The sequence below is a fragment of the Solea senegalensis genome, linkage group LG13 (genome assembly GCF_019176455.1).
Source record: "Solea senegalensis isolate Sse05_10M linkage group LG13, IFAPA_SoseM_1, whole genome shotgun sequence".
Taxonomy (NCBI): Eukaryota; Metazoa; Chordata; class Actinopteri; order Pleuronectiformes; family Soleidae; genus Solea; species Solea senegalensis.
In genome coordinates, this window is record NC_058033.1 from 22,324,208 (window position 1) to 22,343,911 (window position 19,704).

At 40.7% G+C, this 19,704-nt stretch overlaps 1 protein-coding gene across 1 annotated transcript; it reads left to right on the plus strand.

Moving 5' to 3' along the window:
• Positions 1–483: 483 nt before the first annotated feature.
• On the plus strand, positions 484–3,781 carry kcnj15 (potassium inwardly rectifying channel subfamily J member 15). The gene is made up of 3 exons (XM_044042714.1): positions 484–501; positions 618–751; positions 2,011–3,781. Exon 3 carries the CDS (start codon positions 2,068–2,070, stop codon positions 3,079–3,081), a length of 1,014 nt encoding a protein of 337 aa, XP_043898649.1. The 5' UTR covers positions 484–501; positions 618–751; positions 2,011–2,067; the 3' UTR covers positions 3,082–3,781.
• Positions 3,782–19,704: the final 15,923 nt, after the last annotated feature.

Below are 19,704 nucleotides of genomic sequence, written 5' to 3' on the forward strand. Positions count from 1 at the left end.
CCAGTCGTTGAATGCGATTGTGTAGTAGTCTACCCACCCACACACACATTAACTAACACTTGAAATTCTACATTTAAATTTTGTTAAATGTCATTTTTATCGTCGTACGTGACGGCTAAAGATCAAATACTTCTTTTCCCATTTTAAATGGTAATTTTTTCTCACCTTTATGCTTTGTTGTCATGATTGGTTAAAATGTCCTTAATAATAAGGAGTGTTTGGAGGATGTAAGACACTTTTAGCTCTTTCAAATGTTTACACACTTCTATTCTCTTACCTGTTTATTCATCTAATACAAAAACACCTTTCATCGCTTCCGTTACTGTTGGATACACAAATACAGTTTTCTTAGACGGCCGTTTATTTGTAGTGACACCAGAAAACGCCCTGTGGAGAAAGTGTTGCCACTGACAGCTGTAAATCTGGGTGTTTGTGTCAAGCAACAACAACAACAGCAGCAGCAGCAGCAGCAGCAGCCACAAACGGAGCAAAGAAGTCCAGGTTTGCTCGTCCCACACGTCTCCAGTCTCCAGGTCGAGGAGGCGGAGGCTGAAATAAAAAGCCGGCCTCCAATGTAAGATCACACTTTAACAACTCTGCTTTGTCTCTCCTCTCAGTTCTGCACTTAAAGCCGCTCTGTGTCAAAGTTCAGCGCTCAAAATCAAGGACAATAGGCGGCGAAAGAAGACACTGAACTAGATTTTCTCCGACAGCTTCATCTTACAGACGTATGTGTGAAGAGCAGCAGCATGTGAGTATAATACACAATACAGATTTAACAAGTAATAAGTGATTCTTTAAGGTTACGGCCCCCCGGGCTCCTGCGAATGGTTCACTACGAGGTTAACTTTCAACTTTAACTGTGAGAGGGAACACGGGGGTCGTTGTTCAAGCGTTCTTTTCATTAAGTTCTAGTAAAGCAAGTTTTGGTAATAACAGGGAAGTAATGTTAAGGTAATATTAGCTTATTTCTGCAGTAATAACCAAGTAATTGTTTGGTAATAACAATGGAAAAACGTGGAAACAATCAAATCTGATTCTGGAACATTTTCAAGTAAATTTATTACACTAATGTAAATCTTTTTACCAAGAGATTAATTTCAACATATCTTGGTATTACCATCATTTTGTCTGCTTATTACTGAAACACTGCATAGATATTGTATAATATTTAAATAGTGTCTCCAATCACATCAGAATTGTATAAACTACATAAATGATTCTAATTCACTAAATATAAAATCACTTTGGTCTGAAGCAGAGTTTCTGTTTTCACGTCTTTTGCACCTTTAATTAAAAGCTTACTGCACACGATACTTTATGACGTTCCCGTCCTTTGTCACGTAACTGCACTGTTTTCTTTTATAATTTTTATGTGCTGAGGTCACATGACATCTGTCTGTACATATGCTAATGAGGTGAAAGGAGTTTGATCGCGGCACTGGAACACTTTCATAACTCCTTTCACACTTATCTTTGCACAGACAACAAAGCGTCGACTTTACAGCAGGAGAAACGCGTCATTAATAATCTCCTCTGGGACCATTTTATTGTTGTTGTGCAGGACACTGTGTTTTAGCCAGAGTAACCATGACTCTGCTACTGGACAGACAGGTTCAGCTCCACAGATTAAATTCCGTCTTTCTTTGGGTCAGAGAATAAAGGCAGAAATGCTGTATTTCTGTAGATTAATTAAGACTTTACAGCAAAAACAAACCCTCACATGATATTTGTGAAAATCCAAGCAACACATTCGTGCAAATGTGTCTCAGTTGTGTCTCTCTGGCTTCTTAAATTAAAGTTCTACGTGTCTCCATGGTGTTGTGTGAGTGACAGTAGTCCCTGTGTTTCTAGTTTGACAAATAAATGGATGGACAATCAAAGCTGATCTTATTATTTGCCCCAAACAAACCAACCTGCTGCCACCAACACAGACATAAAAGAAAAAGAGAAACTGTGTTTGATGCTTTGAAAATGCGATAATAATCACGATTTCTTGTCTTTTGTCAGTTCAACACAAAAGTGAAGCTGCAGAAGACGCGACCGGGCTGAAGCACCCAGAGCAACATGATCAGAAAGACACAGCGCAGAATTGTGTCCAAGGACGGACACAACAATGTGCGGATTGACAACGTGGAGGGCATGGTGAAGCTGTACCTGCACGACATCTGGACCACCGTGGTGGACATGAAGTGGCGCTACAAGCTCACTCTGTTTGCGTCCACGTTTGTCATGACCTGGTTCATCTTTGGGGTCATCTATTACTTCATCGGCATGGGCAACGGAGACTTTGAGGCAGATCTGAATTCCACGCACACACCCTGCTTGATGAACGTGCAGACGCTGACCGGAGCCTTCCTCTTCTCTCTGGAGTCGCAGACGACCATTGGCTATGGTTACCGTTTCATCTCCGAGGAATGTCCCCTGGCGATCTTCACTCTGGTCGCTCAGCTCGTCATCACTGGCCTCGCCGAGATCTTCGTCACCGGTGCCTTTCTCGCCAAACTGGCTCGGCCCAAGAAGCGAGCGGAGACCATCAAGTTCAGCCAGCTGGCAGTGATCTGCCAGCGTCAGGGCAAGCTGTGTCTGATGGTGAGGGTGGCAAACATGAGGAAGAGCCTCCTGATCCAGTGCCAGCTCACAGGAAAACTCCTGCACTCACACGTGACTCAGGAGGGCGAGAAGACTCAGGTCCACCAGACCTCTGTTGACTTCCACATGGACTCCAGTGGAGAGTGTCCTTTCCTCATCCTGCCTCTCATTTTCTACCACGTCCTGGACGAGCAGAGCCCGCTGGCGGGACTGACGGCAGAGAACCTCCACACTCAGGAGTTTGAGCTGCTGGTCACCCTCAACGCCACCATGGAGTCGACGGCGGCCACGTGTCAGAGCCGCACGTCTTACGTTCCCAAGGAAATCCTCTGGGGCTACGAGTTCAAGCCGGTGCTGTTCAGCACCACTGGAGGTCGCTATGTGGCAGATTTCAACTTCTTTGACAAAGTGCAGATGAGCAACGACGCAGCTTTTCTCAGAAACAACGCGGACAAGCTGAAACTCGAGGAGGACTATAAGAGAGAGTAGATGACAGACACGGCATATGAGGGTAAATGTGTTACAACAAACAGCTGATTGGCCCCCATTTCTTTTCCCGATTTTGATATAAAGAAGTTTTTTTTTATTGAATCACTTGAGAAACCTCGGCTAACGTCGTCCATCTCTGCTCAGGAACGTAGACTCTCACTGAACGTAGTCCTCCATTAGCTATTTTTACAAAATTGACACCTTGTGCTACTGAAGAAGACCTGAATCTGGTGCTTGAGTCCATTTAACACTCATGTAAATGTTTATTAACTTAAGTGTGAAGTTGGCTCGTTTTCCCATACACGTCCATTCAAATCAGTTGTTTTTGCAACCAGTGGAGTCGCCCCCTGGTGGTTAACTGCTACTTTTTTCATCCTACTTTTTAGACTAGATCAAACTGCATGTGGGATAACAAAACAGCAGACTGCTCCTTTAAAAAGATGAACATTGATATGAAGTGAATATGCAGTTATGGCAGGTCCATGGTGGTTTTCTTTGGATGAATATTGTCAAACTAAGAGGAACTTTAGATTTAGAAAAAGCGACTCCACATCTACAGGTGCTGTTACTGAAATTGTCACATGTTACTCAGTTAAGAAAAATAATATAATTATGCTTTAGATATGGTGATACCTGGTGTTATTTAAAGGGAAATGATTGCTTTTGTTCTGTAAATAAATGTTTCCTCATTCAGTAAATATCTAAGTGTTGGATTGTTTTTTTGTTCAGATATTGGAACATTTGCAATATTGTTATTGAATTTAGTTCGGTCGTACCTTGATCCAGGTGGAAAACATTTCAAGTTTTTTTTATGTAGAAAGAGTAAGTCGTGATGAGGTGACAGGAGATGAATGAGTCATTTGAAGGACGATATGTTCAACCTGCAGCTTTACAAACTCTGCTTTTAGCTGCTGTTGTGACAACAATGACAACTGATGTGACTGCTGCTCCATTGTGTCTGGTCATAACAATGTTTCAGTCCAAAGCACAACAGATCTTTCATTCAACAGAGAGGGTGACATTTTCTCTTCTGTACGACAGGCTACTTAATTCAAAACATTCGACACAATACACTGTGTTGGCAATATTGATAATCAAAGAACTTTATATAAATTGACAGGAATTACCCACACTATGTATCAGAGGTGCAAAGATTTACTGCAATGTTCTACTCAATATAATAATATAGTATCTCGTCCAAAATCACCAAAAAACGTCATAGTATAGTATGTCGTCCAATATCACCAAAAAATGTCATAGTATAGTATGTCGTCCAATTTCAGTCAAAAAAGTCATACTGATGTATGTCGTCCAAAATCGGTCCAAAAAGTCATAGTATAGTATGTCGTCCAATTTCAGTCAAAAAGGTCATACTGTAGTATGTCGTCCAAAATTGGTCAAAACAGACATACTATAGTATGACGTCCAATTTCAGTCAAAAAAGTCATACTGAAGTATGTCGTCCAAAATCAGTCAAAAAAGTCATACTACTGTATTTTGACTGATTTTGGACGACATACTTTAATATGACTTTTTTGACTGATTTTGGACGACATACTATAGTATGACTTTTTGGATCGATTTCGGACAGAAATAACACCATGTTTCATAACATGTAAGGCTCATGGGGAAATGAAGGCCTTTCAGCATTGAAATGAACAAATATTAGATAATATAGACGGACTTACCACCGTCCTCTGTCCCTGCACATGAGACACAAGCTTTGCATAGCTCCCCTTTGTTTGGCAAATGTTGCATCTCCTCAGCTCAGGGCTCCATCTGTAAGAGTAGTGTTGCTCTATAAGAGAATGTTAACATTTAAAATGAAATTGTATTTCGTATTTTATCCAGAATCAAGTAGTAATGACCTGGATTGAATTTCCCTGTCCTAAAATATATGCAGGCTAAGTGAAATGAATCAAATCAAATAACACTATTGACCGTGGTTTCTAAACATGAAATAATGTTATTCATCATCAAATCTTTTATCTTAACAATTGTAGAACTGAGTTTTTCATGTTTTTCAAATTAGCAAAGCTGTGTGCAACTTCTCAGAGTCATTTAAAGATTAAACAAACAGATAAATACTAATATATAAAGAGCATATAGTTTATCTTATATGTTTGTTGGTTGAAAATGAGACGCCCTGTCTCAATGGTATAACCTGTACATATAAATAACGCTATCATTACAGCGTTCATACAGTGTTCAATATCAACATTTGTTGTTTTTTTAATCCATTCTTACCCTTCCCTCCGTCATTTTGTAAGTACGACACCTTGTTGTTTTAGATTTTCCCGCGTTGTTTCGGGTTCTCTCGGGTTTTCTCGGGTTCTCTCTCTTCATACTTCTTCACCAACGTAAACGTCATCACGTTTCAGACGCACTCTCTTCTGTGACCTGGAGCCGGGGGTGAGTCGTGGAGCGGTCTGCGGGTCTGCAGCTGGACCCTTCTCACAATTTCAGCTGCTATTTTTCTTTTATTTGTCCAGCGAGGACATGAACGTTGATTAACTACAAGTGGAGCAGCTGCACAAACACACACTGATTTAAAAGCCTTTATGTAGTTTCCGTGACTTGGTACATTCCACTCCTCCCCTCTGTGTCGATCTATGTGGAATGTTCCACTTCCTTTGTCGGAGGCGGAGCTTCTTCTGCACAGAGACAGAAACAGCGAGAGGACGAGGAGCAGCGTGAGCTAACATGTGGACAATCATGTGAACAAACGTGGTAACTGCTGTTTAAGATGATCCACACATTTCTTAGATTCTCTGTTGACGCTCTGTTCACACCTGCTGTTCACATCCGACCACAGGTGTTCAGGTTACACCTGCTAATGCTAACGTGACGTCACTGCTCCACAGCAAACACACGTGTGTTGTCAACGTGACAGTATGTCGTCAAAACTGTCCAAATATGAACTTTCCGAGTGTAGTATGTCCTCAAAAACGTTTAAATATAAATTGTCCACATATGTCAAAGAATGTCCTCAACACAAACTGTCAATAGACCATTAAAACTGTTCAGAATGAGTATCTAGTCTGGCCAGTAGCAGGTTAGCTGCTGCTAATGTGACGTCACTGTCCGCAGTAAACACACGTACATGTTTTCAAAAAAGTGACTTGGTGTCAAATATGTCATTATGTAGTATGACGTCATACTGTCAACAACTGTCCAAAATGTCCTCGTATAATATGCAGAGGTGGGTAGAGAAGCCAAAAAAATGACTCAAGTAAAAGTACTGTTACTGTAAGATAATAATTACTCAAGTAGAAGTAAAAATAAAATAAAAATACTCTATGAGTAAAAAAGTATGAAAAGTTTGAAAAGACAACTCAAGTACTGAGTTTCTCCAGATTTATTTTTGAAATATTCAGAGCAACACAAATAGTACAAAGTAGACACAACATAATATAAAACAACAATGTTCAAATGTTAAATAATAATATTCTAAATAAAACAATAAATACGGCCTTTAAAACGGGAAGAGAAATAGATCGCGCATGTAATAAAAAAATAAACTAGTACCGCAAGCGGTAATCAACGGGTTCGAGCTTGACGGCTCGCGGGTCTCCCTGCGCCCACCTCGCCGTGCGAGACGTCTAGCTCATCTTCCGTTCATTCACCGCTTGCGGCAGTAGTAATTTTCAGCTTAGACTATTTTCAGCATCCATGTGCTAAGTTAGATGGCACTTCCTGTTTAAAATGGCCGACTTCCTGTTTGGTGAAAGGTGTGTCCGTAAACGTGTTCAGGGACGTTGCTTGACTCACATATCAAGTTTTGTGAAGATTGGAAAATGTTAGACTTGACTTCCTGTTTCGGGAGTTCTACTTCCTGTAGGGAGGTTATCCTTTACAGCACATATGTCAGAATCAAGGCCCGTGAATGAGTTATGTCTGCCCGCGGGATGATTTTTAATTACTATTAAAACCGGCTTGCACTATTATGTGCCCTCAGCACCATAATACTACAAATCCCAAGATGCACTGCGAGTGCGATCCCGTGTCATCATTCATGAACAGCATCACAGTCACAGTGGAGGACTAAACATTGCTGTCATTTTTCATCTCCCTCTCCCCCAAATAGACAAATAGAAAAGTAGACGGTGAAAACAGGGTTTTCAAGACAGGTGGGAGGCAGAATAATGTTCACCGAAGTAAAAGGAAAGCCTGTGTGTCTTGTGTGTGGAGACAGTGTGTCGTTATGATAGAATATAACTTAAGAAGGCACTATGAAACTTGCAACTGTTTTGCACTTTTCAAGTTTGCATTAACTTCTAATTTATTATAAAAGACAAACATTGGTGAGGATCAGAGCAGCACACTGATTTGTTTTGTAACATGCTGTTTCATTTTTGCATTTATCTTGCCATTGAGCTTTGAAGGAAAATAACATTTTGCTGTTTACCTGTTAAAAAGAAGAAGGAAAAATGTTTTCAATTTGTTACTGAAAGAGCCTTAAGAAAATATTGCAACTGATTTTATTTATATTTTGCTTAATTTAATTTAATTTAATTTAATTTAAATTAATTTAATGATTGAGAGCAATATAGGCTTTTGTATTGGTATTGGTTCAATATGTGCAGTAATTGCAAGTTTTAATAAATATTTAACCCTCCACCTGTACCATTTTTTTTATTTTGGCCCCCCGTGTATTTGATTTTGGCATTACTGCTTTACAGACATGTTCCGGACGGGTCTGAGGTCTCATGTATCAAGTTTCAAGTGGATACAACAATCCCAATTAGAGCAGCATGAGAAACTGTAAATGTTAGATTTGATAGATTTGTAGGCAAATGCCTCCATCATGTGGCGAACAATGGTTACTGCATGAACAAAACACTCAGTTGAGGGAATCCTTTGCATTTTTGCCAGGCAAAACCGTTGAACGATTTGTTATCATATTCAGCAAGCATCATCTACCATGTGTTTTACATGTTTTCATTCATTTTGAGTATGATACAATGACATTTGTTAAAGTTATAAGGGAAATTGTGAAATTGTATTTTCTGTTACCACCAGAAGGCGCTGTTTTCAAAATGTACAGTTTTTGCATAAGCATCTTCAGCAATATCCCATCATCGATCGTCACGAGTTTGGTTAAGATCTGACCTTCCATCGCAAAGTTATAAGAGTTTGTTGTTGTAGCGAAATACCAGACGTCATATTGTCTGCCGTCAACAGGGGGCACTGTTTTTGAAAGTGAATATTTTCACATAGGCATCTTCAGGGATTGAATATCATCAATCCTAGCAAGTTTGGTTCAGATTGGAATAGTATTCGCAAAGTGGTAGCAGTTTGTTTTTTGTCGCAAATATCTGACTTTGCAGTGTTGTCATGGCAACACTGTTGATTAATTTGTTATCATATTAGGCACGCATCATCTACCATGTGTTTTGAATGTTTTCCCAAATTTTGAGTTTGATACAAGGAAATTTGTTAAAGTTATAAGGGAAATTGTGAACTTGTACTTTCTGTTACCACCAGGTGGCGCTGTTTCCAAAATTTACAGTTTTTGCATAGGCATCTTTAGCAAAAGCCCATCATCGATCATCACAAGTTTGGTTAAGATCTGACCTTCAATTGCAAAGTTATAAGAGTTTGTTGTGTGTTGCGAAATACCAGACTTCCTAGTGTTTGCCACCACCAGGAGGCGATGTTTTCAAAATTTACAGTTTTTGCATAGACATCTTTAGCAAGGGCCCATCATCGATTGTCACTTGTTTGGTTAATATCTGACCTTCCATGGCAAAGTTATAAGAGATTGTTGTGTGTTGCGAGGAATCGTGATTTTCGCCAACTTTCCTGACCTTCTTCTTGTTCGCCGTGATACTTAATGAAAAGATTTTGATACCTTTGGATCCTCAACTTGTTCACAGTAACCTCACAAAGTTTCAAGGTGATCCCATGAAAGCTCTATGACAAGTGCGTTCACATACCATTGGTGCGAAATGGCCAAAATCTGCAAAAATGTACTTTCAATCCAAGATGGCGGCTTTCCCGTTCGTTTTAGAGCATAGGCTGCTTTGAATTTTTTGACCGTCCTGACCTAAGGAACGCGTGAGTACCAAGTTTAGTGCATGTACATTAAACGTGCTCCTCAGGAGGACAAGTTTTACGGGTTGTAAGAGTTTCGCCTTTTGTTGAGAAAAATATGAATGAACACCAACTTTGGTGCCCCCTATCTCGAAAACCATGCGACATTTTGAAAAACTTTTAATAACTTTAGATCCTCAACTTGTCCACAGTGACCTCACCTAGTTTGAAGGTGATCCCATAAAAGCTCTATGACAAGTGTGTTCACATACCATTGGTGCGAAATGGCCAAAATCTGCCAAAAATGTACTTTCAATCCAAGATGGCGGCTTTCCTGTTCGTTTTAGAGCTTCGGCTACGCTGACTTTTTTGACCGTCTGGACCTAAGGAACGCGTGAGTACCAAGTTTGGTGCATGTACATTCAACGTGCTCCTCAGGAGGACAAGTTTTACGGGTTGTAAGAGTTTCACCTTTTGTTGTGAAAAATATGAATGAACACCAACTTTGGCGCCCCCTATCTCGTACACCGAGCGACATTTTAAAAAGCTTTCAGGAACTTATGCTCGGCAACTTGTTCACAGTGACCTCACCAACTTTCAAGATGATTGCATAAAAACTCTAGGATTAGTTCATTCAAATATCAGGTGTCATAGTGTCTGCTGTCACCAGGGTGCGCTGTTTTTGAAAGTGAATATTTTCATATAGGCGTCTTCAGGGCCAGACTATCATCAATCCAAGCAAGTTTGGTTCAGATCGGACTCGGATTCGTAAAGTTGTAGCAGTTTGTTTTTTGTCACAAATATCTGACTTTGCAGTGTTGCTGTGGCAACACCGTTGAACGATTTGTTATCATATTAAGCACGCATCATCGAACATGTGTTTTAAATGTTTTCCCAATTTTTGAGTTTGATACGATTAACTCTGTAAAAGTTATAACCGAAATTGTTTTTTTTTGTATATTTTGTTACCACAAGGAGGCACTGTGCTCAAAATTTACGTTTTTTTCACAGACTTCTTCAGCAATGGTCCATCATCAACCCTAGGTAATTTGGTTGGGATGTGACCTTCTATCGCAAAGTTATAAGAGTTTTGTTGCCTGTGGCGAAACATTAAAATTTTCACCAACTTTGCCGGCCCCTTACTCTTACGCCATAATACCTATTGAAAAGATTTTGATACCTTTGGATCCTCAACTTGTCCAAAGTGACCTCACCAAGTTTGAAGGTGATCCCATGAAAGATCTAGGACAAATCTGTTCAAATATCATTGGTGTGAAATGGCCAAAATCAGCAAAGCATTTACTTTCAATCCAAGATGGTGGCTTTCCTGTTAGTTTTAGAGCATAGGCTACGCTGACTTTTTTGACCGGCCCGACCTAAGGAACACGTGTACCAAGTTTCGTGCATGTACATTAAACGTGCTCCTCAGAACCACAAGTTTTAGGGGGTGGAGCAGGTTTTTGGCCCGTCCACTTTCACCAGGGGGCGCTGATTTTGACTTGAAATATTTTCACATAGGTTTGTTCAGGGCCAGACTATCAACAATCCTAGCAAGTTTGGCTCAGATTGGACCAGGATTGGCAAAGTTGTGACAGTTTTTTTTTTTTTGTATTTTCTACCACCACCAGGAGGCGCTGTTTTCAAAATTTATTGTTTTCGGCAATATAGTCGCCTTCAGCAACTACCCATTATCAATCATAGGAAGTTTGGTTGGGATTGGATCTTCCATCACAAAGTTATAAGAGTTTCGCTTTTTGTTGTGAAAAATAGGAATTTACACCCACTTTGGCGCCCCCTATCTCGTACACCATGAGACATTTTAAAAAACTTTTGATAACTTAAGTTCCTCAACTGGTTCACAGTGACCTGACCAAGTTTAAAGGTGATCGCACAAGAACTCTAGGATTAATTCATTCAAATACCAGAGGTCATATTGTCTCCGTCACCAGGGGGTGCTGTTTTTGAAAGTGAATATTTTCATATAGGTGTCTTCAGGGCCGGACTATCATCAATCATGGCAAGTTTGGTTCAGATTGGACAAGGATTCGCAAAGTGGTAGCAGTTTGTTTTTTTGTCGCAAAAATCCGACTTTGCATCATTACCATGGCAACATCATGTAACGATACGCCATCATATTGAGCACGCATAGTCTACCATGTGTTTAGAATCTTTTAACCAATTTTGAGTTTGATACAATCATTTCTGTAAAAGTTATTCCCGAAATTGTAAAAGTAACTTTTTTTTTTAGATTTTCTGCCACCACCAGGAGGCGATGTTTACAAACTTAACAGTTTTTGCATAGGCATCTTCAGCAAGGGCCCATCATCGATCGCCACAAGTTTGGTTACGATCGGACCTTCCATCACAAAGTTATAAGAGTTTCGTTGCGTGTAGCGAGAAATTACAAATTTTCGCCAACTTTGCCGGCCCTTTTCTCGTACGCCATGCGACATTTCAACTAACCATAAGCATCGTTAGATCCCCAACTTGTCCACAGTGACCTCACCAAGTTTGAACGTGATCCCATGTAAGCTCTAGGACAAGTTCGTTCAAATACCGATGGTGCGAAATGGCCAAAATCGCCTCTGTTTTGGAGTGCAATCCAAGATGGCGGCCTTCCTGTAGGATTCACAGGGAAGTCGTCATCGACTTTTTTGACCGTCCCCACCTCATGAACATGTGTGCCAAGTTTCGTTCATGTACGTTAAACCCGAGAGCAGATGACCTAATAGAAGTTTTTTGCGTCAGTTTTTAGCCCCGCCCTCTTCCATTTTTTGACGCACATTCCTTGAAACACTGATATACGTAATTTTACACCAGGTCTGATGGGGTTGCAAAATTTGGTGAGTTTTGGGGCATGGGAAAGGCCTCAAAAACGCGATTCATTTGGAGGAATAATAATAATAAGAATAAGAAGAATAATCTTAGCGATTACAATAGGGTTCTTGCGCAACCAAGTTGCTCGAACCCTAATAAATTCACTATACCATTAAAACTGTTTAGAATGAGTATCTAGTCTGGCCAGTAGGGGGCAGATTAAGTAAAAAAAAACTGTTGACCAGCAGTGGTTTAGCAGAATTTCAAAATAAGTGTCCGTGTTGATATGGATTAATATATAGTTGACAATAAAAAGGTTTTCCTGTGTTTTCCTCACATTTCTTCACTCATTTACTGCAGTGAGCACATTTGAACACTTTAAAGTGGACACTGCTTTGTCTCATCATGTCCTCTGACTGAAGACCTGCAAACAGCTGCCGTTAAAGGCACAGTTCATGTGTTTTCAAGTGATTCCATTCACAGCCGTCACTAAATACGTCAGAATCCTCTGTTAAATATTGAGATTTTACAAATGTTTTCAGGATTTTTAAAGTCTTTGTAACTGATCTACAACTTTGTTTGGACCAGGACCAGGAGCCGGAGCCAGGATCAGGACCAGGACCAGGAGGAGGACGGGGAGCAGCGGGGACAGGTGTGTGGTAACTGCTGCTTAAAAATGATCCGCACATTTCTTAGATGTTCTGTTGACGCTCTGTTCACACCTGCTGTTAACATCCGACCTGAGGGATCCGATCACAGGTGTGATGTCACTGCTCCACACACACACCTTTCATTTCACTTTCTTCATTAAAAGGAACAAAGAAACCAGAAAATGTTCAACATTTGTAATAAAACAAAAAACAATTAATCGATTATTAAAGTATTTGACAATTAATTTAGTAATGGTTTAATTATGCAGTAATCGTTGCATCTCTACTTGTTTTATATTTTTTTAAATAATCATCATAGACACCGTGAGATATACTGAGACAACAGCACTTGTGAAAGTGAGCACTTGGCACCACCTAGTGGACTTAAATGTTCATTTATTTAGTTAATTTTTAATGACGTTTATTTGAAACATCAGTTAAAAGAAACTATACACTAAAAAAAAGAATACGCCATATTTCACTGTATTTGTTTTTCTACTAATAATGCTCTCAAACAGCGTCACATCCTGTGTGTAACCGTAGCAACCACAAAAACATTAGCTGTCACGTCAGACACTGGAGACGCATCAGAGACTTGTTGCATTTAAACTTGTGTTTAGCACACTTTCTGGAGCAAACCATCACTCTTGCACCTGTGATTTCATCCCCTCACACGGACGTTAACAGCACTTGTCAACAGAGCCTCTGTTTAATGTGTTCACATCATTTTTACATTGTTAACCAGTGAAAACTATGTACAAGTCAAAGTGGCAACATTCAATCAATAAATACACCATTAAATAATGAGTCACATGTGTGTCATTCTATATGTTGTTTTTACATCAAATGAATTTGGTATTTGAATGAATGAATGACATATTTAATAATGAGACATTTATGTATTTAATTCCAATGTGAATGAGACACATGTGAGTCATTATTTAATGGTGTATTTATTGATTTGGCTGTGGAACTTTGACTTGTCCACAGTTTTCACTTGTTAACAATGTAAAAATGATGTGAACACGTTAATCACACAGAAGTCTCATTCATGTGCTCATCATTTTTAAGCAGCAGTTACTGGACACCTGGACCCAACTGTGTGGTCAACAGTCCAGGGAGTGAACCCCTATCATTTTTTTTTGTATTTCTTTGTTTTTTTAAGGCTTTTTTTTGGCCAAAAATGTGAAATAAAATGGTATAACCCCCTGCTGTCATCTGTGCGGGTGGCCGGGGGAGCACAGCCCAGCCCCAACCTCCCACCACTACAATCGCAGTGAGAGCGCGCGTAGTTAGACCCCGGCGCCGGGGCCAAGTGTTCGCACCGTGCTGGATTTGAACCAGCCACAGCCGGACTGGCACAACCTTGCGGTTGCGAACCAACCCTTCACGCCACGAACCCTTTTGACATTTGGGACGGAGCTCCGGGCGTTTTTGAGTCTTCACTTTGGCTGTGGAACCTTAAACTTTGGCCTATAAAGGAATCGAACCGCCAACATCCGGACTGAAAGGCCACTCTCTAACCAGCTGAGCTAACTGTCCGTGCTCTTCCTCCGGTTTTCTCACAGTTATTCACTCTCTGTGTGGAATATTGGGCTTTAAAAGTTGCTTCATCTAAGATTCGAACCTCTGACCTCAGGAACTCCAGTCTTTGTCTGAACCACGTGAGCTATTTGTACTCACACACTGCTTCGTCAACGTTGGATGACTTTCAATAACAGATGAGCACAAAGATGACATCAGAAAGACCTCAGACTAATGAGGTATTTAAGGATAAATGTCCTCCCTAAAGGCCCAAACAGTTGGTGCAGTGGTTAGTGCTCTTGCCTTTGAAACAGGAAGACCTGGGATCGAGACCCAGTTGGAGCAAGGATCTTTGTGGAGTTTTTCATGTCCTCCCCGTGTGAGAATGTGGCTTTTCTACACATTGTCTGGCTTCCTCCCACAGTCCATCAATCATCTACCACTTTGTAGTGTGATAGGCTGTGTTCACCCATTCAAAACAAATTTCCACTTCAGGTAAGATTCGAACCCCTGACCATAGGAACGACAGTCCTTGCCTGAACCACGTGAGCTAGTTGTCCTTGTATGCTTCTTCGGCCAATTTTGAAGCCTTTCAATAATAGAACTCATGACTTAACAGATCTCAGCCTTATGAACTATTTAAAAACATCTGTCCCTCGTCATGGGCAGCATGGTTGGTGTAGTGGTTAATGCTCTTGACTTTGGAACAAGAAGACCTTGGTTCGAGACCCATATGGAACAAGCATCTTTCTGCAGTTTTTCATGTTCTCCCCCGGGTTCTCTGGCCTCCTCCCACACTCCATCAATCATCTACCACTGTGTCCTCCACTGGAGGGTCATGGGGGCTGCTGTGCCAAGCTCAGCTGTCATAGGGTCATAGGCGGGGTTCACCCTGGACTGTTGGCCAGTCCATTCAAAACATGCAATACAGTAAATTTGCACTTAAACATTCACTTCACGTAAGATTCGAACCCCTGACCATAGGAACGACAGTCCTTGCCTGAACCACGTGAGCTAGTTGTCCTTGTATGCTTCTTCGGCCAATTTTGAAGCCTTTCAATAATAGAACTCATGACTTCACAGATCTCAGCCTTATGAACTATTTAAAAACATCTGTCCCTCTTCATGAACAGCATGGTTGGTGTAGTGGTTAATGCTCTTGACTTTGGAACAAGAAGACCTTGGTTCGAGACCCATATGGAACAAGCATCTTTCTGCAGTTTTTCATGTTCTCCCCCGGGTTCTCTGGCCTCCTCCCACACTCCATCAATCATCTACCACTGTGTCCTCCACTGGAGGGTCATGGGGGCTGCTGTGCCAAGCTCAGCTGTCATAGGGTCATAGGCGGGGTTCACCCTGGACTGTTGGCCAGTCCATTCAAAACATGCAATACAGTAAATTTGCACTTAATAATTCACTTCACGTAAGATTCGAACCCCTGACCACAGGAACGATAGTCCTTGGCTGAACCACGTGAGCTAGTTGTCCTTGTATGCTTTGGCCAATTTTGAAGCCTTTCAATAATAGAACTCATGACTTCACAGATCTCAGCCTTATGAACTATTTAAAAACATCTGTCCCTCTTCATGAACAGCATGGTTGGTGTAGTGGTTAATGCTCTTGACTTTGGAACAAGAAGACCTTGGTTCGAGACCCATATGGAACAAGCATCTTTCTGCAGTTTTTCATGTTCTCCCCCGGGTTCTCTGGCCTCCTCCCACACTCCATCAATCATCTACCACTGTGTCCTCCACTGGAGAGTCATGGGGGCTGCTGTGCCAAGCTCAGCTGTCATAGGGTGATAGGCGGGGTTCACCCTGGACTGTTGGCCAGTCCATTCAAAACATGCAATACAGTAAACTTGCACTTAAACATTCACTTCACGCAAGACTCGAACCCCTGACCATAGGAACGACAGTCCTTGCCTGAACCACTTGAGCTAGTTGTCCTTGTATGCTTCTTTGGCCAATTTTGAAGCCTTTCAATAATAGAACTCATGACTTCACAGATCTCAGCCTTATGAACTATTTAAAAACATCTGCCCCTCTTCATGAACAGCATGGTTGGTCTAGTGGTTAATGCTCTTGACTTTGGAACAAGAAGACCTTGGTTCGAGACCCATATGGAACAAGCATCTTTCTGCAGTTTTTCATGTTCTCACCCGGGTTCTCTGGCCTCCTCCCACACTCCATCAATCATCTACCACTGTGTCCTCCACTGGAGGGTCATGGGGGCTGCTGTGCCAAGCTCAGCTGTCATAGGGTCATAGGAGGGGTTCACCCTGGACTGTTGGCCAGTCCATTCAAAACATGCAATACGGTAAATTTGCACTTAAACATTCACTTCACGTAAGATTCGAACCCCTGACCATAGGAACGACAGTCCTTGCCTGCACCACGTGAGCTAGTTGTCCTTGTATGCTTCTTCGGCCAATTTTGAAGCCTTTCAATAATAGAACTCATGACTTCACAGATCTCAGCCTTATGAACTATTTAAAAACATCTGTCCCTCTTCATGAACAGCATGGTTGGTGTAGTGGTTAATGCTCTTGACTTTGGAACAAGAAGACCTTGGTTCGAGACCCATATGGAACAAGCATCTTTCTGCAGTTTTTCATGTTCTCCCCCGGGTTCTCTGGCCTCCTCCCACACTCCATCAATCATCTACCACTGTGTACTCCACTGGAGGGCCATGGGGGCTGCTGTGCCAAGCTCAGCTGTCATAGGGTCATAGGCGGGGTTCACCCTGCACTGTTGGCCAGTCCATTCAAAACATGCAATACAGTGAATTTGCACTTAAACATTCACTTCACGTAAGATTCGAACCCCTGACCATAGGAACGACAGTCCTTGCCTGAACCACGTGAGCTAGTTTTCCTTGTATGCTTCTTCGGTCAATTTTGAAGCCTTTCAATAATAGAACTCATGACTTCACAGATCTCAGCCTTATGAACTATTTAAAAACATCTGTCCCTCTTCATGGGCAGCATGGTTGGTGTAGTGGTTAATGCTCTTGACTTTGGAACAAGAAGACCTTGGTTCGAGACCCATATGGAACAAGCATCTTTCTGCAGTTTTCATGTTCTCCCCGTGTGTGCGCAGCTTTTCTCCGGGTTCTCTGGCCTCCTCCCACAGTCCATCAATCATCTACCACTTTGTCCTCCACTGGAAGGTCGTGGGGGCTGCTGTGCCAAGCTCAGCTGTCATAGGGTCATAGGTGGCGTTCACCCTGCACTGTTCACCAGTCCATTCAAAACATGCAATACTGTAAATTTCCACTTCAGGTAAGATTCGAACCTCTGACCATAGGAACGACAGACCTTGTCTGAACCATGTGAGCTAGTTGTGTTTGTTTGCTTTTTCATCCAATTTGGACGTCTTTCAATAATAGAACTAATGACTTCAAAAAACGTCTGATGACTAATGAAATATTTAAGAACATCTGTCCCTTGACATGAACAAGATGGTTTGTGTAGTGGTTAGTGCCCCTGACTTCGCAACTAGAGGACTTGGGTTCGAGACCCAGTTGGAACACAGGATAATGGGTTTGCACAGAATAGAAAGTATTTCACCTTTGACCCCTTCCTGCCCCACCCATCCTCTTCTCTCACTCCCTGCCCTGCTCTTCTAACTTTGGTGTACTTACAGTAACTTTCTCATCCAGGTCAGAATTTGGAGAATACTTAGTCAGCTTGCAAGCAAAACAGCTAGGAAGGAGCCCCCACCAACTCCAACTGTCTTAAAGCATGTACCTTTTGCTGCATACTGTAACATAAACTGTTAACTTTTTTACCCTCTTTACCCTTCCCCAGACTCCCCTCACCTCCTGCAACCCACAACCTGCCCTTCCCCAGAACCACCTCTTACAACCACCTGCACCCCTGCCAGATTCAATGTAAAAAGTCAAGGAAAACCCAGGGAACTGTAGCAGCAGTTGGTTATTTGAACCCACATCAGTTACACGAGACAAAGTCAAAAAGAAGAACAGCCAAGTCTTCATGTTGTATAGCTCTTTGTTTTTCACCATGACTCAATTTATCAATTTATCAAAAAAAACTTCAAGAACAAACGTTTTTTTCCGGGTTGTTCCAGTCCAACAAGTTCAGTTTCGCAAATGTGTGGTTGATCCGGTCTGGTCATCAGGTTCTGCAACCGTGGGGTTGATCCGGTCACATTTTAGGTCCTGTAATTTAAAGATTTCAAGCCGATTTTACACTAAAGAAATCAAATAAAATGAATAATAATAGTAGATGAATAAATAAATAAATAAGGTTGAGAAAAGTAGTAACATTCTGACTTCACTGTAACTGCCATTTAAAACCTAAATAGTATACTATACTGTTTTACTTGACAACATACACCTGCCCCCTACTGGCCACACAAAATACTAATTTTTGACACTTAACAGTTTATATTTGGACTGATTTTGGACGACATACTATACTATGACTTTTTTTAGTTGATTTTGGACGACATACTATACTATGACTTTTTTAGGTGATTTTGGACGACGACTTTTTGATTTTGGGCGACATACTATACTATGACTTTTCATGATTTTGGACATACTATACTATATGATTTTTGGGCGACATACTATACTATGACTTTTAGTTGATTTTTGTACTATACTATGACTTTGGTTGATTTTGGGCGACATACTATACTATGACTTTTAGTTGATTTTGGGCGACATACTATACTATGACTTTTAGTTGATTTTTTGGGCGACATACTATACTATGACTTTTTTCATGATTTTTGGGCGACATAATATACTACTTTTTACATGATTTTTTCATACTATGACTTTTTGGACATACTATACTATGACTTTTTAGTTGATTTTGGGCGACATACTATACTATGACTTTTTCATGATTTTGGGCGACATACTATACTATGACTTTTTTTGATTTTGGGCGACATACTATACTATGACTTTTCATGATTTTTGGACAACATACTATACTATGATTCTTTTTACTATTTTTGGACCTATACTATACTATGACTTTTCATGATTTTGGACAACATACTATAGTATGACTTTTTAGTTGATTTTGGGCGACATACTATACTATGACTTTTTAGTTGATTTTGGGCGACCGGCTATACTATGACTTTTCATGATTTTGGGCGACCGCTATACTATGACTTTTTCATGATTTTGGACGACATACTATATTATGACTTTTTTCATGATTTTGGGCGATACTACTATGGTTGATTTTGGACTATACTATACTATGACTTTTTGGTTGATTTTGGGCGACATACTATACTATGACTTTTTAGTTGATTTTGACGACATACTATACTATGACTTTTTAGTTGATTTTGGGCGACATACTATACTATGACTTTTCATGATTTTGGACTGACGGCTATACTATGACTTTTTCATGATTTTGGGCGACATACTATACTATGACTTTTTTAGATTTTGGGCGACATACTATACTATGACTTTTTAGTTGATTTTGGGCGACATACTATACTATGACTTTTTTAGTTGAATTTGGACGACATACTATACTATGACTTTTTTAGTTGATTTTTGGAGACATACTATACTATGACTTTTTATGATTTTG